Source organism: Dacryopinax primogenitus (assembly GCF_000292625.1).
Source record: "Dacryopinax primogenitus strain DJM-731 SS1 chromosome Unknown DACRYscaffold_4, whole genome shotgun sequence".
Classification (NCBI taxonomy): Eukaryota; Fungi; Basidiomycota; class Dacrymycetes; order Dacrymycetales; family Dacrymycetaceae; genus Dacryopinax; species Dacryopinax primogenitus.
Window position 1 is genome coordinate 939,077 of NW_024467201.1, and position 25,266 is coordinate 964,342.

Sequence of the window (25,266 nt, forward strand, 5' to 3'; positions counted from 1 at the left end):
TGATACAAATTCAAATACAGATGTGCAACACGTCCGAATCCGACTTCACTTCCTTTTGCTGAGCAAGAACGGATTTGGTGCTGGCCGAGATTTCGCCGGTCCGCACGGCACTTTTTTGTTGGGTGTAATGGGGCCGTCACCTTGAGAGCCCAACGTCGCAAGTTCCGCAATGGTACCGCGGCTCAAGCAGTAATCCATATGTGCATTGAGACCATCATTGTCCGTGAGAAGGCTGGTCGAACATACGGGGCAAATAAGTCTTTCTCGGCCCTCCAGCTGTTGTCCCTCTGGTGGGTCCTTTACATTAGGCGAAAATCGTTGGCCCTCTCGAGATGGGCTTGGATTCGGTGTTCCGTTCGCAGATACAACCGCCTGGTCCATAGGGATTTCTTCGACATCGTCTTCCATTAGCGTGCCGCTCGGCGCATCTTCGTCGTTCAGCCGATTACGCTTACTTGGTGGCTGATCCCCGATGTCCTTAAAAAACTACCAGAAGGGTGAGCCCAAAGTAGATCCGAGATTCGCAAAAGAGTAGGGCAAACCCGCTTGATTCCCCTGTCACCTTTATCACGAAGGTCCTTCAAGTGTGTCAATCGCAGACCCAGGAGGCGAACTGTCAAAGGCAACTCCTTTCGGAGAAGTTCAGAACCAATCTGGATTACATGAGCCAACACGTAAAGGAGTACAGTGCGGAACACACCGAGAATATATCCTCTTTGCTGCGTATATAACGGTTCAGGGACCGTGCACGTGTGAATACTATAGACACAGGTTAATGATGGGCAACAGTAACAACCCTAGACTTACCTTCATACGTGTGTAGCTTATATTTCAACGTCAACGTCTTCCCTGCCCATCCCGTCTGCTCGCAATCTTCCTCTAAACTCTCTGCGATGTTCTCCAGGATCTCCATCAGCTTCGATGAGTCACCTACAGCACGAAAAGTCCGTTCTACGCCGACGCTCTTGCGCTCTTCGCGAATGTGAGGCTCAACAACATTGCTACCGATTCCGAGATGTGCGTGCAGGAGCCCGTGTAGACCTAGTTCATGGTCAAGCAGCGTGATGACAGCCCTCTGGGTGTAGATGTCTCCACAGGTCTAAGATGTGATGTCAACACACATCAATGATGGACATAGTAGGAATGGTTTGCCTTCACACCAATCGCCTCTAGAATGCGCTCATTCACTCGTCCAATCCCTGGTACCTTCCGCACGCTCAGATCCTTCATGAATGCTACAATGCCTTTGCGATCGAAAGGGAGCATGAACTGGCCACTGGGCTTATTGCGATCAGAGCAAATTTTGGCTAACATCTGTCTCAGTTCAGCTGAGGAACACACAGACACAATATACACACCTTATTCGGTGCAATACCCGCACTGATCGTGAGGCCCGTCTCCTTGTGTACCTCATCTCGAATGACTTGTACACATTCTTCCGCGCCGAGTTCATGCTCGGAACAATACTGTGTGATACTGTTACATGGAGTTAGTAGACGCATACAGTTGCTAAGGCAGATCATGCTGACTTCAGGTACGCCTCATCGAATCCCGCAGGATTCATAGTCGGATCATATCGCCTCAATATGCTCATGAGGGACTTTGACACCTCTGAATAGCGTGAGAACCGGCAGGGAACAATGATAAGCTCTGGGTACAGCTTCTTCGCAATGTGCACTGACGGGAACGTCAGCCTCAGGAACATGCATTGAACGGTGTTCCAGCAACTCACTTGGCATTGCACTTCTCACACCGCACTTCCGGGCCTCGTAAGATGCCGTCGTAAGAACGCCACCTCCGACACCAAATCCTTTCCCCTTTAGGTCAGGATTGTCCATCACTTCAACACTCGCATAGAATGCGTCAGCATCCACGTGTACTATGATTTGGGTGAGATCCCTCCTCGCTTCCATATCGATCAGCTATGCGATGAGTTGTCAGCTTCTATCAGATAGGATGCTTAGGAAAGGGCTTACGATCTGGTCCGCTGCCTTCTCCAGTCTCGCCAGATCCACTCCTTTGATTACGGAGTCTCGCTTCTCCAACAAACGGTTGATGCGTGCCGTAAGCTCCTCATCCTTCCGCTTCTCATTCTGGCAGACACATGTTTACAAGACCATCCAGGGACAACAACTCGGATTCATGCAGACCTCGTAGAACTTGGAACCCTGTCACAAAAGGGCAATCAGCGCCCGGCGGTCCGGATAAGCGCCCGCGCTTGTACCTTGGAAGCCTCAGCAATTATCCTATTGATTTCACTCTGATCCTGCGCTAGACCTGCTTTGTTCGTCGATGGTCCAGCAAGCCTCTTCACCAGAGAGTCAGCTTCGGGAGGCTTAGAAGGTGCCATACAGGGGATGGTAATAAGGGATGACCACAAGGGACGCTCATAAGGCACCGCGCCGCCCCCAAACGCGCCCTCGCGCTTCTTCGCTTCCGTTCCGGATAGGGATCCCTACCAAGGATGCGGAGCGGAGATCAACCTCGCCCGCTCCGCCTCCTGGACAAATCTGGCGCTGGTCATCTCTTCTTGGACAACCAGCCGAGTCTCACGGACCAGAGAAGTGAAATATCACTCTAGAAGCATGCACATGATCTGCCAGGCATTATCTCCTGGCTCTCGGGCTGTGACGGATTCCCATTCTCCGAATCCAAGCCGGCTCAGGCGGCGTACCTTTTCACAGTAAAACCACCCAGTCTCTTTTCTATAAAAATTACGACGTGAATTAGAAATCATGCAGGTGTACACTGTTCTCCCAAGACGCGGTGCTGTACTCGGGCGGGCGTGCGTATACTTTCTCGGTGGGGCCCCTCTCATGCTGAAACAACAAGCATGGCTAGTCACGTGCAAAACCCCGTCATGGAGATTATGGAGCTCGTTCAGATTATTCTGTCCCTTCTTGACAATCGGCGCGACTTGGTCCACATGGCTTGTGTAGCTTCACAGTACACCGACATGGCACTGGTAATCCTTTGGAGGGCCCCCGACTTTGCTGGTGATCCCTTGAAAGCCATGACTCGTCTGTTCCCGGAACCCATTCATGCAAGCCTAATGGAAGCCAAGGTAAGAGGGACAAATACTGGCTCCTGTTTGACTAATTTCCATGGCGTCTCCAAACCAGAACGACTCGCTCATCGTGACTCCCGAGTCCTTCAAACGATTCGATTACTACGCCAAATTTGTCCGGCATCTCAATTATTGGCAGGTTTCGAATGACGGCTTCATTGCCCGTCGACTCACCGCAAGTCGGCCTGGCCAGTGGCTATTCCCTCACCTGACATCGCTACATGTCGGATCGGATCGTGACAGCCTACAGACTGTGGAGGCATACCTTAGCCCAACGTTGCGTCGAATCTGCATAAACCATTGGGATTCAACAGACAATCTGGGAATCGCATTCACACCAAGTATTGTCAAGATATTGATCCGGGTCTTCAGCCTTCCAAACCTGGAAATTCTGGACTTCCTGGACACGTCCTATGCGAGTTCGTCATTTTCGTGGCATTTCGAGGCTTCTCTAACTCTCCGATACAGACTACGAAAGAGAGGAAACCATCCTGGACGCGCTCCTGCCCTTGATTCCGCAATTGACGGAATTCTATTCCAGCCACTTCACGTTCGTCAGGTCAGTGTACGACGTGCTATCCACCAGCACCAAACTCAAGGGGCTCTTCCTCGACGTCACCCAGGAGCGCAATAGCAACAGACACTATGAGATGGATGACATGATCCAAATGTTGCAAGACAGGTTTGCTTCTCTTGAAAAGGTTGTGATACGGGGTGAGACCAGAGCCACTGTGACTATTTTAGAGCGGTGCGATCGACAGTTCGTGCACATCGACCTCCGCCCGGAAGGCGCCGTGGATGTCAATGGTCTGTGGAACCTCACACGATCAACAACATCGTCGATATCGAGCCTCAAAGTGTTGAAATGCAGTGCGGCAGAAGCAAACCCATCTCATGATTCGCAGACGATGGTGACAGCGTTGCAGCCTCTCGTCAATATGTCGTCGTTGCGCGACGTGCAACTTGAAGTCAGCTTTTCCGAATGGCAGATGCTTTCGGACATAGAAGTCGAGACCTTGTTTCGCGGGTGGCCCCTAGTTCAGTCATTTCTCCTAAACAGCGAACCGGGACGCGATGGGATCCCACCGGCAGGCCCACAAACACGACGCGGCCTCACCCTGCGAGCCATTCTCTCCATCCACCACCACTGCCGATACTTGTCCGAACTCAGCATCCCGTTCATCGATTTGACGCACATACCCGATCTTTCCCAATATCATTTTTTCCGAGCGTACCAGCATATTCGTGTCCAAATCGCACGGTCCCATGCGCACGACAGTCCTGCCGTGAAAGGGTTTATAAAGCAGATTTGGCCAAACGCCGAGGTGCGATTCGTTGGGTGTTGTCTATCGGAAGCCTCTCACGTGGAATAGAATGTGAGGCGCTTGATATGATTGTATGTACATCCATGGTCTATGGTTCTGTGCGCAAGTGGAGATTCCTAATATATAGAGGTCGCAGTGCAACCCCACAATGCCAGGAAATAAGCGCTCGCTATGGCTACGATCTTCATTTCTGCAAATGACGTAGACCGTAAGTTATTGCCATTAGTCATGTCGCTTGTGTTAGCTGAAGGGGGCTGACAACTCAAAAGGACTGCTGACCAGGCCAGCTGTATAATCACCGACACATTGCGACGTGGACAGGCCGAGTTTTCCTGGAAGTTTTGAATGGTTTCTGGCTTATCCGCACGCTCCGCGTGGCTGTGGTGGTTTCCGGTGCGGTCGCGTATGCTGTGCGGCGGTGCCAGGAAGTCCCACATAGACGCCCTAGGAACTGTCAGCCCCCAAATTCTGCTAGGTCCGCGTCTTCCTATGTAGGATCAATGCGGGGGCGCCCTGTGTCTTCCCTAGGAAAGTGACTACGTTTGGATCACACCATTTTTATTGCATAATGCCTCCGAAGGAAAGAGCGCGATGTATATATATCGCTGATCGACTTGCTCATGAATTCCTGATGCTGGGTCGGGACACTGCTGGACTCGCTATGACCACTCAGGGGCACGCATCGCTGATGTCCAACCATGCTCTACTTGCTGGGGGTGGTACTCAGGCAACCCGGCAAACCTCTGTTATGGACGTCATTGAGCTGGTGCAACTGATTCTCTCATTTCTGGCTAGTCCGCGCGACCTCGTTCATATGGCCTGTGTTGCCAAGCGATACACGAACATCGCTCTGAGGCTGATCTGGGAGACCCCAGACTTTTCTGGAGATCCTCTGTCTACCATGGTCCACCTGTTCCCAGAGCCGACTCGCACAGATCTATTGGCTCGCAAGGTATGACCGGCTATGATACTCGCGCGTCCGACGCCGATGTAACTTTTCGCGTTCCTTCCTTTAGGACGAACTTCCGCGTATCGAACATGGCTTATTCCATCGATTTGACTATTATGCCAATCTTGTCCGTCATCTCCGGTACTGGCAAGCCTCGAATGATGCATTTATTGGTCTGGCACTTACGGCCAGCCGACCAGGTGTATGGCTGTTTCCGAGACTTCTATCAATCCACGTTGGTTCGGATCGCGATAGTCTGCAGATCGCTGGAACATTCTTTAGTCCGAGTCTACGCACGGTGACTATCGATCATTGGGATTCAAGCGACACATCGGCGATCACCGTTACACCCGGTATAACCACAGTTCTCCAGCATGTATTTCGGCTTCCCAACCTACGAGTCCTGGACTTGTTGGATTCGGTATATCGGAGTTGGTGGTATTTTCGTCTATTAGCATTCTGTGCTAAAGACGCCGTCTAGATTATGAAGGAATTTCGGAGATCGTGGATGCGCTTCTTGCGCTTATATCCCAGTTGGTCGAGTTCTACTCCAGCGATTTCACTTTTGTGACATCAGTGTACGACGCCCTTGCGCAGAGTTCAAGATTGAAGGGAATGTTGTTCGACTTCTCACAAGCGCGCGATGTGACGACCTGCTATACCCCGAACGATGCGATCAGGACACTAGGAACTAAGTTCCTAGGGCTCGACAAGATCGTAGTACGAAGTGATGTACAGACAGCGGTCGATGTTCTCTCCAATACAAACCATCGATTTCGGTCGATCGATCTATCCATTGAAGGCAGCGTCACGATAGACGATTTAGCCACTCTTACGAATCTGGTTGCTCCATCGACACGCGAGCTGAAGAAGTTTCGTTGCGGTTCATCACAACCAACGGTAAGGCCGAATTATCGGTCGATGGAATCAGCATTACGTCCTCTCAAGGAAATGGCGTGTCTTCGAGATGTTCAGATCGAGACCAGCTTCCCGGCAACCGAGATGATCTCCGATACAGATGCGAAACTCTTGTTCCCGGGATGGCCGCACCTTCGATGTTTCATATTGACAAGCGATCCCGGACGATCGAGCACAGCTCTGGAGAATGGACTGTCATCAACCGCACTCAGCCTGCTTTCACTCTTCATCATTCAACAATCCTGTCGATACCTCTGCGAGCTCAGCCTTTCCTTTGTCGACTTGTTGAATATACCTCATCCATCGGAACCTCATTCTACGCGATCATGGCAGAATGTGGAGATTCAATTCACACGATCGCACGCACATGATTCCGGTGCCGTTATCGATTACGTGAAGCATCTGTGGCCGAATGCTTCAGTTTGGTTCGCGGAATGCTGCTTATCGGCCACCTCGCACTAGGTATTCGATGACGGTTGTAGATGGCGGACCTTTGACAGCCTCTGATTCCCAATCCCTTTTACTTATATACCCTTCTGATGTACTTGTGGTTTTGAATGCTTCGTAAGGACAAATGAAATTAGATCTTCCTCGATCTATTACTCCGTGAGCATCTCCGAGTGGCTGTGTAAATGACTTTGTGCACGTGTCGGAACGCGATTCAACTGCCCGCACATCCGACGCGCCGCCCTTTCAACTCTCTGCGTTTCCTCCAGACCTCCTTCTTTCCTCCAGACCTCCTTCTTTCCTCTCGTCCTCGACCTTTTGTTCAGGAAAAAAAAGGTAAGTAATGCTGTCTGCGCGCCCACCTAACGTCCTCCAAGAACGTACGGACTTCAACTTACGTGCGTTCGCGTCCAAAACACCCGGCCGGCCGGGGACTCAGAATATTGGCGGTTTAAAGTCAGCAATAAGAAAGGAGAATGCCTTGCGGGCGCCGATGACAACGCTTGCCAGGAGCAAGGCTACGATCAATCTGCTGGATGAATCAATTGGTTCGCTTCTCTGCTTATACCCTGTGCGAATATCGTGCTGAGCTGGACGCAGAACCAAAGCGATTGTTTAAAGACTTCCCCGGAAAGCTTCCTGCAGGCAATGGCCTCTCAGATGTGACCAACAAAACGCCTGCTCTAAATAGGCGCCAGCCCTTAGGGTTCAAGACCCCCTTGCCGGGCACATCAAAGCTCCTGAAGCTTGCTCCTCTCCTCTCCACCTCCATTGAGTCGGCACCTGCAGCAGAAGCCGCTCCTACGCCACTGCGCGAGCCCCCGCCGTCCGCTCTCAGACCGAGTTCGTCCCGTCGTACGTCCCGGATAATACGCTCGGCAAGTAAAAGTTTCGAGACGCCTGCACCGAGCACGAGGAAGCCGCATTGGGATGTGAACGAGGACGAGATCAGTGTGGGGTCATTGGAGGATGTCGAGATCAAGGAAGACGTCAATGAGGATGATGAATCTGAGATTGAATACATGCCACCGACTGCTTGGAGTGGGTGTATATTGCATTTCCTGGTACCATTCGTTGACAGTATGCAGTCGAGCCATATGAGGCACCCCTCCCTCTTCCAGACTACAAGGCACTGTGCCCAAAACTATGGGAGATCGCGCGCATGCCTGGGTTTGGTGACCCGAACGAGGATGTCTTTGACGATTCTTTCCTCGAGACCTGGGTTCCTGCGGAGTGCCCGCCGGAAGACCTGCAGATTCCCTTGCGTCCCTTACGTAGGTCATCTATCATATCATATATGACGAGCGCTGATTCCTAGGCAGAGGAAGAGGAGTTTTTTGGTCCACCATTACAAGCACCCAAAGCAGTTTTTGCACGGAATACTGCAGTCAGTAGGATCGCCAAGTCCCCCGCCACCCGTGACATGTCCCGCAATACGACACGTCCGAGCGTTCCTCGATCCCAGGCAACATCCACCCTGTCTCGTCCGTTACCTCGCCCTGTCCCGGTCAAACCAGCATCTCGCCCCCAGTCGTTGGCTCTCAACCCCTCTACTCGCACCGGGATTGCGCAGCGACCTTCTATCCTGGCTAAGCCTGCCGCTGTCAAAGGACTGACAACGTCCAAACCACTGCGCGCTACAGAGACACCGAAAGCTCCTAAACCAACCGACACGCTGGAAGTCTTCATGGCTCCACCTGACTTCACGGCTCTGGATGATGGTTTCCGGTTTGATGTTTGAGGGACGATCGTTTACTTTCTTGTTCTGGTTTGATGCTTTTATACTTTGTTTTGTCATGTGATCATAGGTCTGTACCCCACTCCAATAGTGCAACCAACATGTACATACAAATGTTGACTACTCGAGTTACGTACACAATGTACACAGTTTCCCCGACATTTACCAACATTGACCCTGATGCCGATTCCAGCGAACGTCGAGGACGGTGGGAACATCGATGAGCTCGGTCCTCCCGGTCCGACGTTGATGCGTACACCGTTGTTCTGTATGGAGAAATGAGCTCACACCTCCACCGTACGTATCTCCGCGTAGTCATCACATTTCCTATCGTGCACATATAAAGGTGACTCGCTGTCATGCGACATCAAACAACATCAACATGTCCACCACCTGGTTGATTACTGGGTAAGTTGCACCTCTCAAACCAAAACGCCCTCATCTAATGTCAACCGTCTGTGTCTAGTACTTCTCGCGGCCTCGGGTACGAGTTTGTTCGACAGCTCGTCGAGGACCCGGCCAATACCGTTTTCGCCACATGTCGCACACCGGAAAAGGCAGAAAAACTGCATGCCCTCAAGCCCAAGGGGAAGCTGCATATTCTCCAACTGGACCAGGAGGACAAAACAAGCGTGGATAAGGCTGCCAAGGAGGTCGAGAAACTGTTAGAGGGGAAAGGTCTTGATTACTTGCTGAACAGCGCTGCTGCCGTGCGTTGTTTCCCCTTTGCACCAAAGATGTACGCGCTTACAACATGCAGCAATACGGAGGGAACGACTCTGCCGTCACCCTGGATTCACAACAGTTCATGGACACGATCAAGAACTGCGTCCTTGGGCCTGCGCTTGTCGTTCAGGCGCTTGTCGCCCTCGTCGAGAAAGGCAACAAGAAGGTTATCATGAACATGACGAGCGGTCTTGCGAGCATTGGATTGGACTGCGGGCCAAAGAATGCGAGCTACAGTATTGCTAAGACGGCGTTGAACATGTACACCTACAAGCTAGCCAAGGAGAAGCCAGATCTTATCACGTTTGTTATTGACCCCGGTGAGTTATGCGCATGCCTGGGAGATTGATCCTGTGCTGACAGGAGCGTAGGCTGGGTTAAGACTGATATGGGTGGACCGGGTGCCATGCTCGAACCGGATTTCTCGATCGGCAACATGCTCAAGACGATCAAGGGCGCGACGCAGAAGGACTCGGGCACTTTCAAACGGTATAATGGCGAGCCGATCCCGTGGTAGATGCTATGTGGAAAGGAGGTGAAGTAGGCAGAGTCGCATTACCACGAGATGGATACATGAGATCAAGCGTCTGGACATGGAGAGCTTGCCTTGCTGGAGGGTATCTTCGACGACTGGCCCAGACTGAAATGAAATCAAGTTATTAATACAGTACACTGACGAGGCGAAGATCAATCCTGAATAGCTTCTATGTCGTCCACAGTCGTCTCCAACAGTGCGTCCAGCTTCTCGTCCGAAAACTCTGGTGGGATCTGAGCACTCTGAACATTATATGGCATGGACGCTGGACAGACCTGGAACACCTTTCTCCTTCATCCTCGCAATCAGTTCTCTATCATACTTGATCGCTGCAATCTGAACTTGCTTGATAGTGCCGGAACAATGTACCACCCTCGGTATACACAGTTCTCCATTCAGGGAAGTGAGAAGGGTCAACGCAGCCCAAGCCATCCGATAATGGTCGCGTGCCACACGCATGATGCACAAATTCGTGACCGGCGAATAGTACTTCACTATCATGCATCCTTGTCAATGAAAACAATGACCGTGTATATAGTAAGATGTACCATTCAAGCCTGCCCCCACAGCCCCCCAACCCACCTCTCCGAAGTTGTGCACAACTATGTCACGCACTGCCGACCAGATCTGTTTTGAAGTCGTCGTCCGCTGCGAGGTTTGGGACGGCCCGCATGGGATAAACTCAACAAGCAGCCATCGATTCTAATGAAGTTGGTGCACATGAATGACCGAATTATGATCGTAAACGGGCTGCGACGCACCTTGAAGCGGACCATGCAGAGCGACGATGAGCGCTTGCTGGTACGTAATGAAGAAAGGGACATCTATAGGGCGGAAGCAAGTCTATCCCAAAATTCTTGTTCTTCTCCACTTTTTTTTCACCTGGCACTGCCCGTCTATATCCAATGGCCAGCTTGCTCAAAGAGTCTAGCAAAACTGTTGCTGGGAAGAGGAAGCGGGAGGAACTGGGGGAGAACGAGGGTGAGAGGAATGGAGTTGGGGAGAACGAGCCTAAGAAGAAAAGGAACAAACAGCGGGTGTTGCTCCTCTCCTCGAGAGGAGTAACGCATCGAATGCGGCATTTGCTCAATGATTTGGAGGCGCTGTTGCCACAGGCAAAAAAAGGTGCTTAGAAGCGTCCCATGTATTCTGCGGGGATGTTAACAACTTGCTTAGATGCTAAGCTCGATTCCAAGCACCAGCTTCACCTTCTTCCCGAGCTCGCTGATCTCCACAACTGTAACAACACTCTTTACTTCGAAGCTCGACGACACGAAGACCTCTATCTCTGGGCCTCTAAGACACCTAATGGACCAAGTATAAAAATGCACGTGCAAAATGTGCACACGATGGACGAGCTCAAGTTGACGGGCAACTGCTTGAAGGGAAGCAGAGGTCTGGTGTGCTTTGACGAGGGGTTCGATAGCAGTGAAAACTGGAGACTTATAAAGGAGGTTTTCACGCAAGTGTGTTGCAAGCAAACTTGAACTTTTATTCTCATACTGATCTATTGCCAGATATTTGGTGTCCCACCCAGTGCACGTCGTACCAAGCCGTTCATTGACCACATCCTCACTTTCTCGCTGGTCGATGACAAGATCTGGTTTCGTAATTTCCAGATCCTCGAGAAGGACCCGGAGAATCCATCAGCTCCACCGAAAACATCGCTTGTCGAAATTGGGCCGCGTTTCGTGCTCACCCCGATCCGAATCTTCGAGGGCGCATTCGCTGGCGCGACCGTATTCTCCAACCCGGAGTTCGTATCACCAGCAGCGGTCCGCGCGGCTGTGAGGAGGAAACAGGGAGAGTCGTACAGGCTGAGGAAGGAGGCACAGATGGACAAAGGCGTCAGAAAGGAGAAGCAGAAGATGCCGGAGGACGAGCTGGCAGTTAGGAAGGTGTTTGCGTGATATGCAGTCGTTCATTCCCCATATTCATGGTGGATTCATTACCACTCGCGAGTTGCTCTTCCAGCCATCCCAGTCATGATTACGATATGGTTACATTAATGATGTCCGTCGCCTCTGGGGCCCATGGTCCTCATCTAGTCTTCCCTGCTGTTCCTGCCTTCGGCGGCTCTGCCTCATCTTCCTCACCATCCACCAAGTGGAATACCTCCTCCCTCTCATCCCACACGTCTGCCAGTCTACTCCGCTGCACGCCAAGCGAAGTCACAGCCCGTGGTTGTTGACGCGTATAGAACGAGGGAAGCGTGTCGTCGCCTTCGTCGTCTGTGGGCTCTTCGAGGACGTCCAGGGGCTGGTAGAGACGTTCAATCTCCCGCCGGTGACGGTAGTAGCGCTCAAGGTTCCAGGATAGATACAACCCTAGTGACGAGCCAAGAAGGTTTGCCTGTCAGCCACGTTAGCTGGGGACTGCAAGTACGAGGAAAATGTGCATACAGCAATATCTCCAAGTTGGAAAGTTTTGTACTACAATCAATTAGCACACATGCAACGAGGGAGAAATCAGTACTGCTTACTGGTAATAATCCCTGCACAAATTCGCTCACAATCCCGCCGAGCACAAAGCACAGGAAGCCAGTGATGAACAAGCCAGCGTTGCGCCAAATCCATATCCGTCTTGCATCCCTACGCGCATATTAAGAACGATCCAATGATAGATGCAGCAGCGTACTCTTCAACGTCAAATATGAAATACACCAGGCCTGTGGCGAGGCCCAGGCATACAAAGTGCATCACCTTGTCATTGACGGGCACGTCGTGAACGACGTTCGTGAACCCCAGGAAGGCAAGGAATATCATATCGACAAGCGTAAATATCACAAACCACTACGTACCGCGTTAGCTATGCATGCAGATCATAAATTAGAAGCGTACTGGTCGTAATCGTATGGGAAGGTGGTAGTTGTTGGGGAGGACGAACTTTTGGGAGCGCATTATGCGTCGAAAGACCAGGCGCGTTCTAGTCGGCATTCGACGTCCTGCTGACATACTGATACTATCCGATGGTGGCATGACTGCAACAATTGCTTTGGTAAGAGGGGGATGAGGGAAGGCTGATCTGACGGTGACCAGCACCTGTTGTAGGATGGCGTGTCGATAGTTGGCGCTGGCTGAGCTTCCACAGACGTGGCTTCTGTATGAGGTGCAGGAGGATCTCAGGGACGACACTCCCAAACTCAGGTTGGGGAATGATGATAGTACGTATACTTCATTACTACTATTGTATCTAACTATCCAACAAAAATGGAGGTACAAAGTCACAGGTCGGAAATACAAAATACTATAAAAACTCCACAATGTACGCCAAAGGTATCGAAGGAATGAGGAAGTATGTACATCCAAGAAGAAAAGCTGGAATGAACTCATGGCGAATTCGTGTAGATATATGAAATATCACGCAACCGGCTCAACGGGCACACCCTCGGAAGTGCCGAGCTTAAAGAGCTTCTCCTTGGCCGATACCTCGATATTGCCGAACGAATCGGCCTGCTGCAGTTTGACGCAGTCGCGAGTACCAAGCACAAGGAGCTCGAAGAAGAACGAGGATGCAGCCCTGCGAGACGCCTTCTGGGAAACCTGATTGAAGCTGAGCTTCTTATCTGCCTTGCTGGGTGTAGGGTGAAGTTCCTTCTTGAGAATTGCAACAGCCTTCAGGGTGTTCTTGCTGAAGCCATGCTGCTTCGCTTCTGCTACCTGAGCATCAACGTCTTCGCTATCCTCGCCGGATTGCGTGGGCTGGGTGTCATCCTTCTGCCTTGTGTCGAAGATTTCGATTGGACAGGTCAGGTTGTCGTACGAGATTCCGCCGACATCTCCATCATCCAGATATGGCGTGGAGAGACGGCTGAAGACTGCTTCACTTGCAGCGCGACCGTCAGGAGCTTTACTCCCAGGGCGCGGGGTACCTTGACGACCGCTCACACCCCAACCATCCCGGTCCATCTCAATGTCCATCATGGGTGCGTCACCAGATTCGTCAAACATGAAACCGCCATCATCCTGGGGACCACCGGCGCCGAGAACATCATCACCAATGACCAGGCTTCGGCCCGCGTCGCCCTCTTCACGTCGACCCATTTCAACTTCAGTCTCGCTGAATCTCGGACGTTTGGGAGTGGGTGCTTCGCCTTCGTCTTCTGCATACCGGCGGCGATTAGTAGGGAAAGTGAACAGCTCGGCAAGCTCTGGCGCAAGACCAGGTGGTGCGGCAATGAAGTACGTGTCAGCATTCAAAGTCTTCGTGGGCAGGAAATGGGCCAAGGGGTCGGCGCGGACTTGCAGCAGCCTCAACATGGATCGAGAGCCAGGCAACAAGGGATGCTTCATGATGATTAAAACAACAAACCGACACAAATGGGGTAAGACTCACATCTGCTAATATGCCGCTTAGATCCTTGTCCTCGTTTCCGAAGCTTTGTCCGAACGCGTCGCCTTCATCCAGCTCTGTGATGGCATCGATCGCCTGACGCTTCAGAAGAGCCTTCTTCTTGTCCTTCGCAGACTTCGAAGTCACTTTGTCCGCCATCTCGTCCAGGCGAGCAGCGGTGCGGGGAGTCAAAGTGGGCATCGTGACCTCCATAGGCGGCGGTGTCGGAGGCAGGGAGGTAAGGCGCGATGCTAGGTCCGAGGGTCAGTAAAGTCACGATTTTCGATCAGACTACCTCACAGGCTGGTGACAGGGGAGTCTTCTCGCGTTCGTGCTCCGGAGCGAGACTGGATTGTTTACCACCTACCAGGTCAGGCAGATCGACAGGAGCGTCCAAGTCAAACAAGTCGCCGTCGGGTGCGTCGAACTCGAAATTGAACTCATCGCCAGCACCTGCACCCCAGCCATCATCAGCGGCATTGGGACGTAGATGGTTGTTAAAAGAGCGCTCTATGGAATTGGATACGTTCGGCGCGTCACGACCGACCTCCACGCTCTCCTGATCTGCACCGCGCCCAACCTCAGGCGCCTCGAGATCAATGTCCATCGCGTCATCCAGATTCAGATCAATTTGAGAGTCGATGCCACCTTCGAACACGAAGGGATTTGCGTATGGATCCTCCAGATCGAACGCGAAATTGTCACCTCCATTCAGTGTGATGTCGGCGATCTTGGCAGCATGGCGACCACTAGGAGCTGGAGCGACGAAGTTCATATTCCTTCGGACCAGATGAGAACTCATCAAAGGGACACGTAAGTAACGTACCAATCGTCCATCATGAAATCAAAATCGAGACCCTCATTGCTGAGCGTGATGGCGTTCCTAGGGACTGTCAACTGCTCTTCCGTCATGTCCACAATGCCGGGTCGGAAAGCCTGAAATGACGTTACATCATAATAATCGCAAGCAAGAGTCAATTTACATACCATCTTTATCTTAAGCAATGCATCATTGCAATCATCCAATAAATATTTTGCCTTTCTGCTGTAGATTCGCACAACACCGAGCAGCAGTTGACCACTGAGTCGAAGCGCGAGTGGCACGGTTTCCTGGTTCACGATCGCGTCTGCCAGCGAGTATCAACATAGGTGTTAAAAAGACACGTTGAGTAGAGGTCGTGTTGGCCGTCATACTGAACGGTCAGGTAATATCACGCACCAACGGATTGCTCAATGTCTGTCTGCAATGTTTGTTGTTTCGACAACTTCCTCTCCCAATGCGCCGCCAGCCAAACTTTTGCGAGTGGCCCACGCCGCGACAAGATGGCCTCTGCATAGAACATGGTGTTGTCCGCAGTGTAAGCAAGATATGAAAACAAGGAGAAGGATTGGTGACTGTGCTGGTCGAGAGGGGAGGAGGCGCGTCGAGGGGGAGCTGGCCTCAGCGAGAGCCCTTCAACACCTCATGTCCTTCCGGGGTCCTCTGCTTCCGTCTCCGTTCACGCTTCCGAAATTATTCGTGAGGGTCGGACGACTTCTCTAGTCTCGCAGGAGCGCCCGTACTTGTCGACTCCGCCCTCGTTATCCGCAACAGAGATTGTCCAGGACGCGACCGAGGAGTCCACGCCGCTGATAGTAGTATGCAGCGTGCGGGATTAGTATCGTCCTCTTCAGCGGCACGTAGGACGTTGGTTTCCGCAGGAGAAAGCAGTAATTGTGAGCCATTTGCTGTGCTCTGGCCAGAATGGATCTCAACGTGTGCAAGGCTTTCGATTCCAACAAAGATGGGCCCGTGTTGCTACGGCGAATCGACCGCCGTCTCAGACTCGGTCGAACTTTCTGTTCGACCCTCGACGTCGAGACGACAATCGACGGACATCTCTCGTTGAACGGCCCAATGTCGCAACTCCTCTAGGTGACCTTACTGCTCAGTTGACAAGGGCTACGCGAAGTTTGGATATCAAGGAATCATTCAGGATCTGCAGAATCATGCGTGCACAGCGTATACGCCCCACCGCCGAAACCTACAATGCATTACTCCGCATGCTGAAAGATCTGAACCAGTTCGAGACGATGTATGCAATTTTCACCGATATGGCTGCTGCAGGGGTACAACCGGATCTTGAGACGTATAACCTTCTTTTACACGTGCGCCGCACCAGACTACCCAGCTTTTGCTTTGACTTACCTATCTCCAGTCTGCACGATACAATGACCTTAACTGCACTTTTATCCTGCGCCAAATGACTTCGGCAGGCATTGAACGCAATGCGCTCTCCTACCAGCATCTCATACAGTATCATGCGGACAACAGAAACTTGGAAATGTGCCTCCAGATTGTTGATGAGATGAGCGTACAAGAAATTCATCCGACCATAGCGACTGTGGAAGCGTTCATCAATCTTGCCGCTCAGCTCAATTATGCGCGATTGGCGCTGGACTTCGCCCTAAACTACGAGGAGAAATCGGCCCGTCGTATACCAGCCACATCCTGGATGAAAATGTTGGGAAGTTGTGCCGTCTTACACTACGTTAGCACATTGCTTTTTCTGTCGCAGGGTCTGATCCCTCATCTCCGTAGATCGAGGGTGTAGAAATATGTTGGGTAAAAGGTGTGGAACAAGGTCTTGCACCCCCCGACGAAGGTCTCTGTCTCGATGTCCTCCATGTTGCGGGTCGGTCTGGCCGGCCAGAACTGGCCATGGGTGTTATTCGTGCACTACGAAAAAATGGAGCAGTATTTCGAGAACATCACCTGGCTCCTGTTCTTGAGGCCTTCCTGAATGCCAACAACTTGAAGGACGCCCTCCACGTGCTTTCTCTCATGCGGTCACATTCGATATCGCCAGAAGAATCGACAACGATGCCGATATTGCGACGAATCGTTCAGAGTGTCGATGATGTTGACAACGCATTTTACATTCTTGAAGAGCTGAAAAACGATGGCAAACCGATCGACATATCCGCCGTCAACGTTATCATCCGTGCATCCGTGGAACTTGATGACCTCCAACGTGCTGTGGGTACATACAAGGAGTGCGAGAAACTCGGCGTCCAGCCAACGAGGGACACATTCTATTACCTGCTGGATGCTTGTGTGAAGGCTCAGCACCATGCTCTGGGAGAAAAACTCTACGAAGAGATGACACGAGCAGGAATACTCCCCGATGAGGCTGCCTATGAGAAAATGCTCTTACTTGCACTCACGCAAACAAGCTACGAGGAGGCATTTTATTATCTTGAGGAAATGAAGTTGAAGTCGCCTGATGTTCCAGCTCGGGTATACGAGGCCATCATCCGCAAGTGTGTAACGTCCTTCGACCCACGTTGGAAAGTGGCAGCAGAGGAGATGCAACAACGGGGATATAGCTTATCATCAAAACTTCTCAGATTTATAGAGAAGGGAGAGGACGACCCCGTGACCTCACCACGATTTTAGTGAATGTCATCTGCATTAATCTAGCCATACCTACTCAGCAGGCCACTTAAGATTGGTCCCGTTAAAATCGGAGGTCACGTGCTTCGCGAACATCTCGCGACGCGTCGTTGATGTTTCCAAGTTCTCCGCTGTTTGATTGTCCGATAACATCATGTTTGGCAAGGCGGCTCGGTTTCCCATTGAAAAACGTAAGGACAATTTCGAATGGAGAGCAATTAAACAATGTGACAGCTTTCCGTTAGCGTCTGACGTTCCTCCGCCGGGTTATTATCAACCCAAAGAAATTGATGACGCACCTTACAAGCGAGGCGCGTTTCTGGAGAAGTCCGAAAGAAAGGTGTTCGATAAGGTTCCTGACGGTCCAGGTAACTTGACATATAAATCCATGTTTCATCTTATGAACGTGTTAGGTCCAAGCGATTATCAATCGATCACTGCAGAAGTAAAGGGGAATGTGCACCACCAGCGCAAACCATCCGCGTCACAGAACCAGGACCATCAGTTGCGACAGCAGGTGAGCAAGGTGCCTGGTGCTCTTTCAATTCCTAATATATCGCTAGATACAAGAATTGCAAGGAGAGAATGCTCGTCTCTTGAAGGAGCGTCGGCATGAAGTACACCAATTAGAGAGCAAGCTTGAGCAGGCAGAGGCAAGGACGCGGGAGTTAGTGAGAGAAAAGGGCACGTTGCAGACAGAGGCAGCTATTGCGATCAAGGAGCAGCGTATGTGATTAATTGGTACCCGTGTGATACGGCACTAAACTGTCCATAGGCTTGGCACAGGACCGCGAAACCACAGCACGCCTGGCGGTAAGTTTCGAAATGATAACCCTTTAACATTAGCTCACGACATGCCGTAGCATGAAAAGGCTGAGAAAGAGGTCAAACAACTCGCGGAGCGCGCCAGCAAATATGGGGCTCTCCAGCGCCGCCTGGAAGAGTTAGAGAAGATGCACTTGGAGAGCAAATCCAAAGTGAGCATCGCTAAGAATCTGATGAGTGTCACCTAAGCGTTATTAGTCTCGAGCAGACAAGGGAACCTTAGAATCCGACCTCGAACATGCCCGAGCGTTTGTGGCTGAGAAGCAGAGAGAACTGGACTCCGTCACAAGTCATCGAGAATCAGAAAGCCGCCGCATACAAGACTTGAAAAGGGCCCACGCCATGGCTGAGACGGAGAACCAGGAACTTCGATCGAAGCTGCACATCCTCCAATTATCAGCCTCTGGCGCTGAAGCTTCCCAAGATCAGAAGAGACAATTTCAAGCTGAACGGCAAGCGATGCAGGCACGACACGCAAAGGAGCTGGCAGAGCTCCAACTGAAGCTTCATGATCAAGAATCTGTCGCCATTAAGTCCAAGCAAGAATTACGTGACAAGCAGGGCGAAAGTCGAAAGACGAATGACGAGCTGCGAAAAGTTCGAGACGAGCTCAAACGAGTCCGTGAGGAGCTCGAAGCGACAAAACTCAAGCATCAAAAGATCGACAATCAACACAGAGAGCAAGAGAAAGACAATGATCGCTTATTCGATGCACGCGTCCAAGCGCTCCAGAAAGAAATCACCAGCCTTCGTGAACATAGCTCCAACGCGAAGCAAGTTATAGACGAAGAAAGGATGAAGACTTTCAAAGAACGGGACGATCTAAAGGCACAGCTTCAACATGTCCGTGAAGTTATGTCAGCAGTTGCAACAAAATATGGTGCTCTCAGTGCAACTATGCACAAGCTCCGGCATCAAGGTGCTCTTGAACGTGCAACAGCAGAAGCAACTCGCATTCGACTGGAAGGCCTCGCAAGGGAGAAGGAACGACGTATTCGTCAACTAGCTGTCGCTCTGCAGTTGCAAGAAGACGCGACTGTCACCATGCTCCATGGACTGAACCATTACGACTCGCTGATTGGTGCTATGCTCCGCCATCAATCTCGCTTCATCGATCGAGAGACGATCGTACGTCCCCAGGCGCTGCAAGAAGATCCGCAGTTGGATTCGGACTCGGCTTGGCGTGAGGAGCTGGTCCAACTTCAGGAGCGGACTCAACGTGAGGTCGTGGAGTTCTTCAAGTTTGACAAGAAATGGGTCGAAGAAGGGTACCATCAAGTGCTCGATCGAGCCAGTAATGCTGAATCGGAGAACGAAATGACGAAGGCGAAACTTGCCGAACACGAAACAGCACATACAAATGCCCAATCTGCTCTTGCAGATGCCGAAGTACGACTGGCCACTGCTGAGCAGTGTGTTACGAGTCTGAAAGCCCAATTATCCGAAGTAACAGATCGTGTGACACAATCGGCTGCTGAAAGTGGCAGGATCCAATCGGGTTACCAGGCAGAACTGAACAAGTTGACAAAGCAAATGAACTCTGAGAAGGCATACGCCGCCCAGATGGCGCTTGACCTAGCACACGGCAAATCACGGGAAGCGGCACTCGCGGTCGACGTCGACAGGTGAGATTCAATATGCAACTTAGCAAGCATCTACTCATGTGCTTGAATTATAGTCTCCAAGAGAATCTTGCACAGGTGGAGAGGTACAAGAGCGAATACCAAGCATTACTGGCCGAAGTTAGAGTCATCTTGTCCAGAAATGCACTCGCCGAAGATGAAGCGGAACGGTTGAGTCGTTTCAATGCGGAGATCCTCGGCCATCAGAATCCCATGCAAAAGATTCTTTATGTCGACAAGCTCCGAAGGGAAATGGCCGATGTTAAGCAGGCAAGCAAGGTTGTGACTGGGTAGGAACATCCTATTGATGACTCCTGCAGAAATTGATTGTGTCTACCTTGGAACGTGATGGGGCAGAGGAGGCAAGGCGGAAGCTACAAGAAGAACTGGCGTCGTACAAGGCGGTGGAAATTCCAATGGACACAAAGCCGAGATCCACTATGACTCGAGTTGCGCGAGTGCCGTTCGCAGCGCGGAGCGTGAATACGTTGTCAAAGTCACAGGCACCACGAAGTTCGGATCGGTCGCCCACTGAGCAGGGCGGATCATTGGGTTCGGAAAACGCGGAGGATGCTCTGCGTGTTGAAGACTTGGGAAAGCCCTAGATATTTGCTAATTTGTTTGGGTATAGTTTCGGACATTCGGCCTCTGTAATTACAGCCTCGTCTCCTCCGTTTAACCTGTTTCTTGGCCTTCTTCGCTCAGTCTTTCCTCAACTCCATTCATAACATGACTGCGGTTGCCTCAAATTGCGGCACTCTACTCTTGTGCTCGGAGCCCGTCAAGTATAGACCGTATACCTCCTCTCTTGAGTATTTACGAGGGAGCCTGCCTGTGCCAGTATACCCATGAGAGGGATCACTGATTGCCGGATCAATGAAGGGAACGGGGTAAAGTTTTCAATTAACTCGCTGCTTTCGAGTGTTGCTGCCCTGGAAGGCCCAGAAACAGCTCCTTTCTTACAATGTGTAAATGACCTGCTATGTAAAGGAAGTTCGTTTACGGTCATGTCCTTGCAGGCCTGCGTAGTGCGTCTTTCAGATCGACAGATCGCGGCACCGGGCACCCTGATTCCAACCACCAACATGCTTGCTGGGCTTGCATTGGCGCTGTGCGCTTCTCTCCTCGTGTCACTATCACAAGCGGCTGGGCCGCTACCTGTTCTCCGCCACAAGAATTCACTTGATCACACCGGCCAGGGAGTTCGCCTTTCCTACAACATACAGCATGACAGACGGGACCAAGACGCAGTGTTCATTCCCGCTTTCGTCAAGCGCGAGCTCAATGGCCTCCTCATCAAATACGCCCAAGCTGCTTCACTTCTACACAACGTGACTGGCGTGATGACACCCATGGTTGATGACAGCCAGGGTGGCATCGAGTCGCAGCTACCTTTATATCCTTCCAGCTCGGGTGTGGTGGAACATCAGACCATGGAGTTGACCGACTACAGCAGAGACGTCCTGTATTCTGGTCCTGTGGCTGCCGGGAACCCTCCACAGAGCCTTAGCCTCATACCAGACACAGGGTGAGCCATTTGAGACGCATATATGTAGGTATTTCGGTCTTACTGAGGTGATCCAGTTCTGCGGACTTATGGGTAAGTGGTCTCATAGGAAGAAAAAACGTATCTGAATATCCCTTGCAGTTTCTATCTGGATGCACGGCATGCCACTCCAAGCAATTCTTCTCTGCAGCCAGCATCACATATGGCCAAACCATGTCAGAGTTCTACGTCAGTTATGTGAGGTCAGATAGTTGATGCGGTGTATCCAAATTAACGCGTACTGGAAAGGGGGATGGGTACGTTAGCGGCGTCTTAGCACAAGATACGGTATCAGTAGCCGCGCTGGCTATCGAGCACCAGTATTTTGGCGCGGTGGACCAGATTGCTTCGTCCTTCTCCAGCTACCCCAGCAGTGGCGTGTTAGGTAAGAAGCGAGCCTGTGGAACAGATTGATACATTCAATTAATGAAGGATTCTTGGTAGGCCTCGGGTTTGGAGCGATATCCCAGACAAAGACCAATACATTCTTCGAGAACCTGGTTCGCGCGCAGAAAGTCCCTTCTCCATTATTCAGCATTGCACTTGCACCTTCTACCAGTGGAGGACACTCGGAGGTACGAGCTCTCCACTTGAAATGTCTATTGACCTACATCATCGTCAGCTCTGCTTGGGGTGCATTAACGAAGACAAGTTTACGGGAGATATCGCTTGGCTTCCACTTCAATCAAAGGTAGGCAATTGGGTTTGCTGATTGACTCTGTCTGACGAAAGCGTAGACGTGGTGGTAAGAAATCCGCTTCATCTTTGAACGATCTCGCCCGTTCACATAGCTCTCCAGGACTCTCGGTATGACGGGCCTGGCAGTTAATACAGTGGGGGTAGTTCCGGTTGGCCTGGTCGCGGTTCGTGTCGTCCTCTAACCAGGTGTCCGGTCTAAATATGATGCGTTGTGCCAGGCGATAGATTCTGGTATGACAGGGCCACAGTTTCAGTAGCAATATTCTGAAAAAAATTGGCAGGAACGAGTCAAATCTATGTACCGATGTCAGCTGCGACAGCATTCTACAATCAGGTGCGCACCGTCACAATGTGATCACCGTTGCACACTTTCGCTGAGCGGCTGATGGCGCCAGATACCCGGTTCTAAGTCAGCACCACAATATGGCGAAGGTCGGTGATTTGTCCAAGGCGGAGTCTAACTGACCGCGAGAAAGGATTCTGGACGTTTCCATGCAATTCAAGGTTGAACCTCACGATCAGCTTCGATGCGGTACCCTTTGACATTGATCTGTCGGACTTCAACTTGGGAAAGACGACACAAAGTTCAACGTAAATACCGCCTCTCAACGTGATCTAATAGCTGAACCTGGTCCAGAGACTGTGTTGGTGGCGTCTTCGGGTTTCCGGAAGAGTTACCAAGTAATTTTGCGGTGATCGGAGCCGGGTTTCTCAAATCTTGTGAGTATGGGACCTTCAGACGTGAGTTCTTTCTGATGACTCTTCAGGGTATGCCATCTTTGACTACTCGCAAAATGGAAGAATCGGGTTCGCAAAGAGTACCGCTCGAGATATCCAGGGCGCGCCCATTCCAGCCGGGCCCGGACAGTTCAGCTGAAAGCGGGAGGGATGCAGACGTTGATCGTAAACACCGAACATATCGGGCATCGCATTGGCAACATTAGCATAATACACATGAATAAAGAGGTATCAGCAATCCGCATAAATGAACCCGATAACGTGAATGCCACTCGTACTGATACAAACATTAACCACACCAACTCCAACCTCCGACCTCCATCCAACATCAAAGGACCAAAATCAACACTCGAACCTGATGAAAGCGTGAATATCATGAAGTAACCTTCTTCCCCAATTCTTTCCCCTGGCTGAGGACCCGAAGCCAACTCTCTCCCACCTCCTCCCGCAACGCCTCGATTCTAGCGCGGAACGCCTCTGCATCCGGGTTCGGCGGCGGACTGGGAGATGCGAGTAAGGCGGAGCGTGGATGTGGCCCAAGATGCGAGTCGACAGAGGACAAGGAGACACGTAAATGCTGCATGACACTTTGCTGATCATCGTTTGCAGTCGGCCTAACGTTGGTCGGTATGGCCCCTCCGTCTAGGTCGACGACCCTCTTCACCGGGGGGCGGCGTTTCTTAGGCGTGGGTGCAAGGGTGCTGGGAGAGCCCGGTGTGCGCTTGGGCTGCAACTGTGCCTTGGGTGAGGAGGGCGCGGGTGCCGTGCCCGGAACAGGGAAGGGGCGAATGGTAGCGGTTACGGTCGGTCTCGGCGCTGGGGCGGTAGAGGGTGTCTGGTGCGGGAAGAGGGGCGGGGAGGAAGTAATCGTCGTTGCGGGAGGTTCCTGTACTGCCTGGACTGGCGGAGGGGGAAGAGAGGGCAGGTGAGCAGGTGAAGGGGAAGATATGTACATGTTCTCGGTCCAGGTTGGGCCTGTGCCGTCCAGCTTGACCTCCCTGCCCTCCCGCCTGAAAAGCTCGAACACCCGGACGCGCCAGTCTGGCTCGGTCCGGCAGAACATGTTGTCCTCTATCCATACGTCTTCTATCTCCATACACTGGGACAGCCGGCCCACTTCGGCCGAATCTTCTAGAGCGTTGGAGCGCAAGTCGGCGAAGCGCAGGCGAGGGAGACGCTCGAGCCCGCACAGACTGTCTAGGCGGTTGTGAGAGAGGTTGAGGCTGCGGACTTCGGGTAGGAGGGCACCAATCCCTAGGATGCTGTCGAGCATGTTGTGAGCGACGGAGAGGTGTGTGAGGGTGGGGATTTGAGATAGGCAGGGCGGGAGGGAGACGAGCAGGTTTGATGAGAGGTCGAGCGATTGCAGCGCGCTGAGGTATGGGGTTGGCGCCGAAGGGAAGAAGGTGAGGGCGTTATCCGGTAACGCAAGGTGCCGCAGAGATGCCCAAGTGTAGGCGGGCAGGGTGGGAGGAGGCGCTTCGGCAGGTGGGGAGTGCGGCAGCCCGTCGGGGCTAATGGATGGATGTTGCGAGCGAATAGACGATGCGTGGTGAATCAATCTAGGTCGATTCTTCACAGGCGTCTTGAGATCCCCCTTCCTCCTCACCATATCATTGGCCACCGCATCTACTAGCACGTCGCTCACGTCCTCCACGCTGCTCCTCCTTATCGTGAAACTCCTTAGGCCAATGCTCAGTTGATCCCATCCGATGTAGTCCCGCGGGTCTACGTCCGTCATCTCCAAGCTCTGCAGGCTCTTGAATACATCCAGAGGGAGGGCGTTGTCGACCGGTGGGTCTTCCGCAAGTTCCGTAATCATGCGTGCACTGAAGGCGTGTAACGAGAGAGCCGGTAGGAGCGTCATGAGGCTGTACATGTGCTTGAGCTCGGTGTCGAGGCTGGGCGGTTGAACAGCGCCCCCCATAAGCCAGCCTAATGAAGGACCGAGGGAGAGCTTGCTGACGGCGGAGAGGGTAGAACGGATTGAGAATATGGACTGTGCGTCCCTATCCTTCGCTGCGAGGAGGGACATGTACGCGTTTTGCTTCAGGGGTGTTTCGAGCTTGACGTCCATGTCACCTACGTTGAGGCCAAGCGCTTCCATTCGCATTAAAATGTAGGAGAGATGGTGAGGGTCGATAGAAAGTACGACGGGACTCGTATGTCGCTGTGGTTGAGAGGGCGTGACCCATGAGAGGAGGTTGTAAGGCTCTGATTGTGAGGTTGAGTGGTGTCGTGTGCGAGGAACAAAGCCGGCGCTTGCTAAGCTTTGTTCATGAGATCGAATGAAAGCGGCGAATCTGCGGATATAATCATCGCCTTGTTCAGTATTTGCCATCGCAATGAGAGGGTATATAGCA

At 51.8% G+C, this 25,266-nt stretch overlaps 13 protein-coding genes across 13 annotated transcripts; 8 read left to right on the plus strand and 5 right to left on the minus strand.

Moving 5' to 3' along the window:
* Positions 1 to 45: 45 nt before the first annotated feature.
* Positions 46 to 2,350, minus strand: DACRYDRAFT_87519 (DNA/RNA polymerase; the record flags this gene model as incomplete). Its single annotated transcript, XM_040776814.1, has 11 exons — positions 46 to 486; positions 543 to 653; positions 701 to 759; positions 808 to 1,099; positions 1,153 to 1,281; positions 1,359 to 1,476; positions 1,530 to 1,677; positions 1,733 to 1,922; positions 1,977 to 2,093; positions 2,151 to 2,168; positions 2,225 to 2,350. The coding sequence occupies 11 exons, from the start codon at positions 2,348 to 2,350 to the stop codon at positions 46 to 48; spliced, it is 1,749 nt and encodes a 582-aa protein (XP_040631175.1).
* Positions 2,351 to 2,756: 406 nt separating this feature from the next.
* DACRYDRAFT_20859 (uncharacterized protein) lies at positions 2,757 to 4,601 on the plus strand. Its single transcript, XM_040772114.1, has 4 exons — positions 2,757 to 2,785; positions 2,842 to 3,064; positions 3,123 to 3,486; positions 3,536 to 4,601. The coding sequence occupies exons 2-4, from the start codon at positions 2,861 to 2,863 to the stop codon at positions 4,438 to 4,440; spliced, it is 1,473 nt and encodes a 490-aa protein (XP_040631176.1). The 5' UTR covers positions 2,757 to 2,785; positions 2,842 to 2,860; the 3' UTR covers positions 4,441 to 4,601.
* A 374-nt stretch (positions 4,602 to 4,975) lies between these two features.
* Positions 4,976 to 6,831, plus strand: DACRYDRAFT_20863 (uncharacterized protein). Its single transcript, XM_040772115.1, has 3 exons — positions 4,976 to 5,344; positions 5,409 to 5,772; positions 5,823 to 6,831. Exons 1-3 carry the CDS (start codon positions 5,024 to 5,026, stop codon positions 6,719 to 6,721), a joined length of 1,584 nt encoding a protein of 527 aa, XP_040631177.1. The 5' UTR covers positions 4,976 to 5,023; the 3' UTR covers positions 6,722 to 6,831.
* A 168-nt stretch (positions 6,832 to 6,999) lies between these two features.
* Positions 7,000 to 8,512, plus strand: DACRYDRAFT_114637 (uncharacterized protein). Its single transcript, XM_040769853.1, has 4 exons — positions 7,000 to 7,254; positions 7,307 to 7,747; positions 7,795 to 7,980; positions 8,029 to 8,512. The coding sequence occupies exons 1-4, from the start codon at positions 7,050 to 7,052 to the stop codon at positions 8,445 to 8,447; spliced, it is 1,251 nt and encodes a 416-aa protein (XP_040631178.1). The 5' UTR covers positions 7,000 to 7,049; the 3' UTR covers positions 8,448 to 8,512.
* Positions 8,513 to 8,662: 150 nt separating this feature from the next.
* On the plus strand, positions 8,663 to 9,782 carry DACRYDRAFT_114638 (NADP-binding protein). Its single transcript, XM_040769854.1, has 5 exons — positions 8,663 to 8,741; positions 8,791 to 8,852; positions 8,911 to 9,154; positions 9,205 to 9,490; positions 9,542 to 9,782. The coding sequence occupies exons 2-5, from the start codon at positions 8,827 to 8,829 to the stop codon at positions 9,685 to 9,687; spliced, it is 702 nt and encodes a 233-aa protein (XP_040631179.1). The 5' UTR covers positions 8,663 to 8,741; positions 8,791 to 8,826; the 3' UTR covers positions 9,688 to 9,782.
* Positions 9,783 to 9,809: 27 nt separating this feature from the next.
* On the minus strand, positions 9,810 to 10,481 carry DACRYDRAFT_93646 (uncharacterized protein; the record flags this gene model as incomplete). Its single annotated transcript, XM_040777173.1, has 4 exons — positions 9,810 to 9,947; positions 9,988 to 10,199; positions 10,254 to 10,407; positions 10,467 to 10,481. 4 exons carry the CDS (start codon positions 10,479 to 10,481, stop codon positions 9,858 to 9,860), a joined length of 471 nt encoding a protein of 156 aa, XP_040631180.1. The 3' UTR covers positions 9,810 to 9,857.
* Positions 10,482 to 10,600: 119 nt separating this feature from the next.
* On the plus strand, positions 10,601 to 11,634 carry DACRYDRAFT_20867 (Brix-domain-containing protein). Its single transcript, XM_040772116.1, has 3 exons — positions 10,601 to 10,830; positions 10,882 to 11,171; positions 11,223 to 11,634. The coding sequence occupies exons 1-3, from the start codon at positions 10,611 to 10,613 to the stop codon at positions 11,613 to 11,615; spliced, it is 903 nt and encodes a 300-aa protein (XP_040631181.1). The 5' UTR covers positions 10,601 to 10,610; the 3' UTR covers positions 11,616 to 11,634.
* A 104-nt stretch (positions 11,635 to 11,738) lies between these two features.
* DACRYDRAFT_114641 (uncharacterized protein) lies at positions 11,739 to 12,797 on the minus strand. Its single transcript, XM_040769855.1, has 5 exons — positions 12,546 to 12,797; positions 12,343 to 12,497; positions 12,188 to 12,296; positions 12,108 to 12,137; positions 11,739 to 12,057 (listed from the first exon to the last, which is right to left on the minus strand). Exons 1-5 carry the CDS (start codon positions 12,681 to 12,683, stop codon positions 11,746 to 11,748), a joined length of 744 nt encoding a protein of 247 aa, XP_040631182.1. The 5' UTR covers positions 12,684 to 12,797; the 3' UTR covers positions 11,739 to 11,745.
* A 122-nt stretch (positions 12,798 to 12,919) lies between these two features.
* On the minus strand, positions 12,920 to 15,401 carry DACRYDRAFT_114642 (uncharacterized protein). The gene is made up of 6 exons (XM_040769856.1): positions 15,257 to 15,401; positions 15,025 to 15,164; positions 14,864 to 14,973; positions 14,338 to 14,816; positions 14,041 to 14,288; positions 12,920 to 13,991 (listed from the first exon to the last, which is right to left on the minus strand). The coding sequence occupies exons 1-6, from the start codon at positions 15,378 to 15,380 to the stop codon at positions 13,065 to 13,067; spliced, it is 2,028 nt and encodes a 675-aa protein (XP_040631183.1). The 5' UTR covers positions 15,381 to 15,401; the 3' UTR covers positions 12,920 to 13,064.
* Positions 15,402 to 16,110: 709 nt separating this feature from the next.
* On the plus strand, positions 16,111 to 17,476 carry DACRYDRAFT_48637 (uncharacterized protein; the record flags this gene model as incomplete). The annotated part of the gene is made up of 3 exons (XM_040774857.1): positions 16,111 to 16,185; positions 16,236 to 16,568; positions 16,619 to 17,476. 3 exons carry the CDS (start codon positions 16,111 to 16,113, stop codon positions 17,474 to 17,476), a joined length of 1,266 nt encoding a protein of 421 aa, XP_040631184.1.
* A 151-nt stretch (positions 17,477 to 17,627) lies between these two features.
* On the plus strand, positions 17,628 to 20,525 carry DACRYDRAFT_105354 (uncharacterized protein; the record flags this gene model as incomplete). Its single annotated transcript, XM_040768081.1, has 8 exons — positions 17,628 to 17,841; positions 17,887 to 17,990; positions 18,037 to 18,199; positions 18,249 to 18,286; positions 18,337 to 18,450; positions 18,497 to 19,923; positions 19,977 to 20,202; positions 20,241 to 20,525. 8 exons carry the CDS (start codon positions 17,628 to 17,630, stop codon positions 20,523 to 20,525), a joined length of 2,571 nt encoding a protein of 856 aa, XP_040631185.1.
* A 534-nt stretch (positions 20,526 to 21,059) lies between these two features.
* On the plus strand, positions 21,060 to 23,624 carry DACRYDRAFT_76676 (acid protease). Its single transcript, XM_040776219.1, has 14 exons — positions 21,060 to 21,448; positions 21,505 to 21,520; positions 21,569 to 21,664; positions 21,716 to 21,851; positions 21,911 to 22,041; positions 22,089 to 22,157; positions 22,204 to 22,211; positions 22,266 to 22,329; positions 22,384 to 22,396; positions 22,447 to 22,499; positions 22,561 to 22,597; positions 22,642 to 22,756; positions 22,803 to 22,885; positions 22,933 to 23,624. Exons 1-14 carry the CDS (start codon positions 21,264 to 21,266, stop codon positions 23,040 to 23,042), a joined length of 1,116 nt encoding a protein of 371 aa, XP_040631186.1. The 5' UTR covers positions 21,060 to 21,263; the 3' UTR covers positions 23,043 to 23,624.
* Positions 23,625 to 23,894: 270 nt separating this feature from the next.
* DACRYDRAFT_48540 (outer arm dynein light chain 1) lies at positions 23,895 to 25,244 on the minus strand (the record flags this gene model as incomplete). Its single annotated transcript, XM_040774844.1, has 1 exon — positions 23,895 to 25,244. A coding segment is annotated over one exon (1,350 nt), but the record flags the coding sequence as incomplete, so codon positions are not given.
* Positions 25,245 to 25,266: the final 22 nt, after the last annotated feature.

Bases quoted from the DNA above. Each gene is read 5' to 3' on its own strand.
- DACRYDRAFT_20867 (XM_040772116.1), top strand. From the start codon at position 10,611: ATGGCCAGCTTGCTCAAAGAGTCTAGCAAAACTGTTGCTGGGAAGAGG. The intron at 10,831-10,881 runs GTGCTTAGAAGC...CAACTTGCTTAG, and splicing joins GTTGCCACAGGCAAAAAAAG to ATGCTAAGCTCGATTCCAAG. The intron at 11,172-11,222 runs GTGTGTTGCAAG...ATCTATTGCCAG, and splicing joins TAAAGGAGGTTTTCACGCAA to ATATTTGGTGTCCCACCCAG.
- DACRYDRAFT_76676 (XM_040776219.1), top strand. From the start codon at position 21,264: ATGACACCCATGGTTGATGACAGCCAGGGTGGCATCGAGTCGCAGCTA. The intron at 22,598-22,641 runs GTCGGTGATTTG...ACCGCGAGAAAG, and splicing joins AGCACCACAATATGGCGAAG to GATTCTGGACGTTTCCATGC. The intron at 22,757-22,802 runs GTAAATACCGCC...AACCTGGTCCAG, and splicing joins AAGACGACACAAAGTTCAAC to AGACTGTGTTGGTGGCGTCT.
- DACRYDRAFT_114637 (XM_040769853.1), top strand. From the start codon at position 7,050: ATGCTGTCTGCGCGCCCACCTAACGTCCTCCAAGAACGTACGGACTTC. The intron at 7,748-7,794 runs GTGGGTGTATAT...GACAGTATGCAG, and splicing joins CATGCCACCGACTGCTTGGA to TCGAGCCATATGAGGCACCC. The intron at 7,981-8,028 runs GTAGGTCATCTA...ATTCCTAGGCAG, and splicing joins GATTCCCTTGCGTCCCTTAC to AGGAAGAGGAGTTTTTTGGT.
- DACRYDRAFT_20863 (XM_040772115.1), top strand. From the start codon at position 5,024: ATGCTGGGTCGGGACACTGCTGGACTCGCTATGACCACTCAGGGGCAC. The intron at 5,345-5,408 runs GTATGACCGGCT...TCCTTCCTTTAG, and splicing joins CAGATCTATTGGCTCGCAAG to GACGAACTTCCGCGTATCGA. The intron at 5,773-5,822 runs GTTGGTGGTATT...GACGCCGTCTAG, and splicing joins GTTGGATTCGGTATATCGGA to ATTATGAAGGAATTTCGGAG.
- DACRYDRAFT_114641 (XM_040769855.1), bottom strand. From the start codon at position 12,683: ATGCCACCATCGGATAGTATCAGTATGTCAGCAGGACGTCGAATGCCG. The intron at 12,297-12,342 runs GTACGCTGCTGC...ATATGCGCGTAG, and splicing joins TTCATATTTGACGTTGAAGA to GGATGCAAGACGGATATGGA. The intron at 12,138-12,187 runs GTAAGCAGTACT...AATTGATTGTAG, and splicing joins TTGTGCAGGGATTATTACCA to TACAAAACTTTCCAACTTGG.
- DACRYDRAFT_20859 (XM_040772114.1), top strand. From the start codon at position 2,861: ATGGAGATTATGGAGCTCGTTCAGATTATTCTGTCCCTTCTTGACAAT. The intron at 3,065-3,122 runs GTAAGAGGGACA...TCTCCAAACCAG, and splicing joins CAAGCCTAATGGAAGCCAAG to AACGACTCGCTCATCGTGAC. The intron at 3,487-3,535 runs GTTCGTCATTTT...TCTCCGATACAG, and splicing joins CCTGGACACGTCCTATGCGA to ACTACGAAAGAGAGGAAACC.
- DACRYDRAFT_114638 (XM_040769854.1), top strand. From the start codon at position 8,827: ATGTCCACCACCTGGTTGATTACTGG. The intron at 8,853-8,910 runs GTAAGTTGCACC...GTCTGTGTCTAG, and splicing joins ACCACCTGGTTGATTACTGG to TACTTCTCGCGGCCTCGGGT. The intron at 9,155-9,204 runs GTGCGTTGTTTC...TACAACATGCAG, and splicing joins TGCTGAACAGCGCTGCTGCC to CAATACGGAGGGAACGACTC.
- DACRYDRAFT_114642 (XM_040769856.1), bottom strand. From the start codon at position 15,380: ATGTTCTATGCAGAGGCCATCTTGTCGCGGCGTGGGCCACTCGCAAAA. The intron at 15,165-15,256 runs GTGCGTGATATT...ACTCGCTGGCAG, and splicing joins AGACATTGAGCAATCCGTTG to ACGCGATCGTGAACCAGGAA. The intron at 14,974-15,024 runs GTATGTAAATTG...ACGTCATTTCAG, and splicing joins CATTGCTTAAGATAAAGATG to GCTTTCCGACCCGGCATTGT.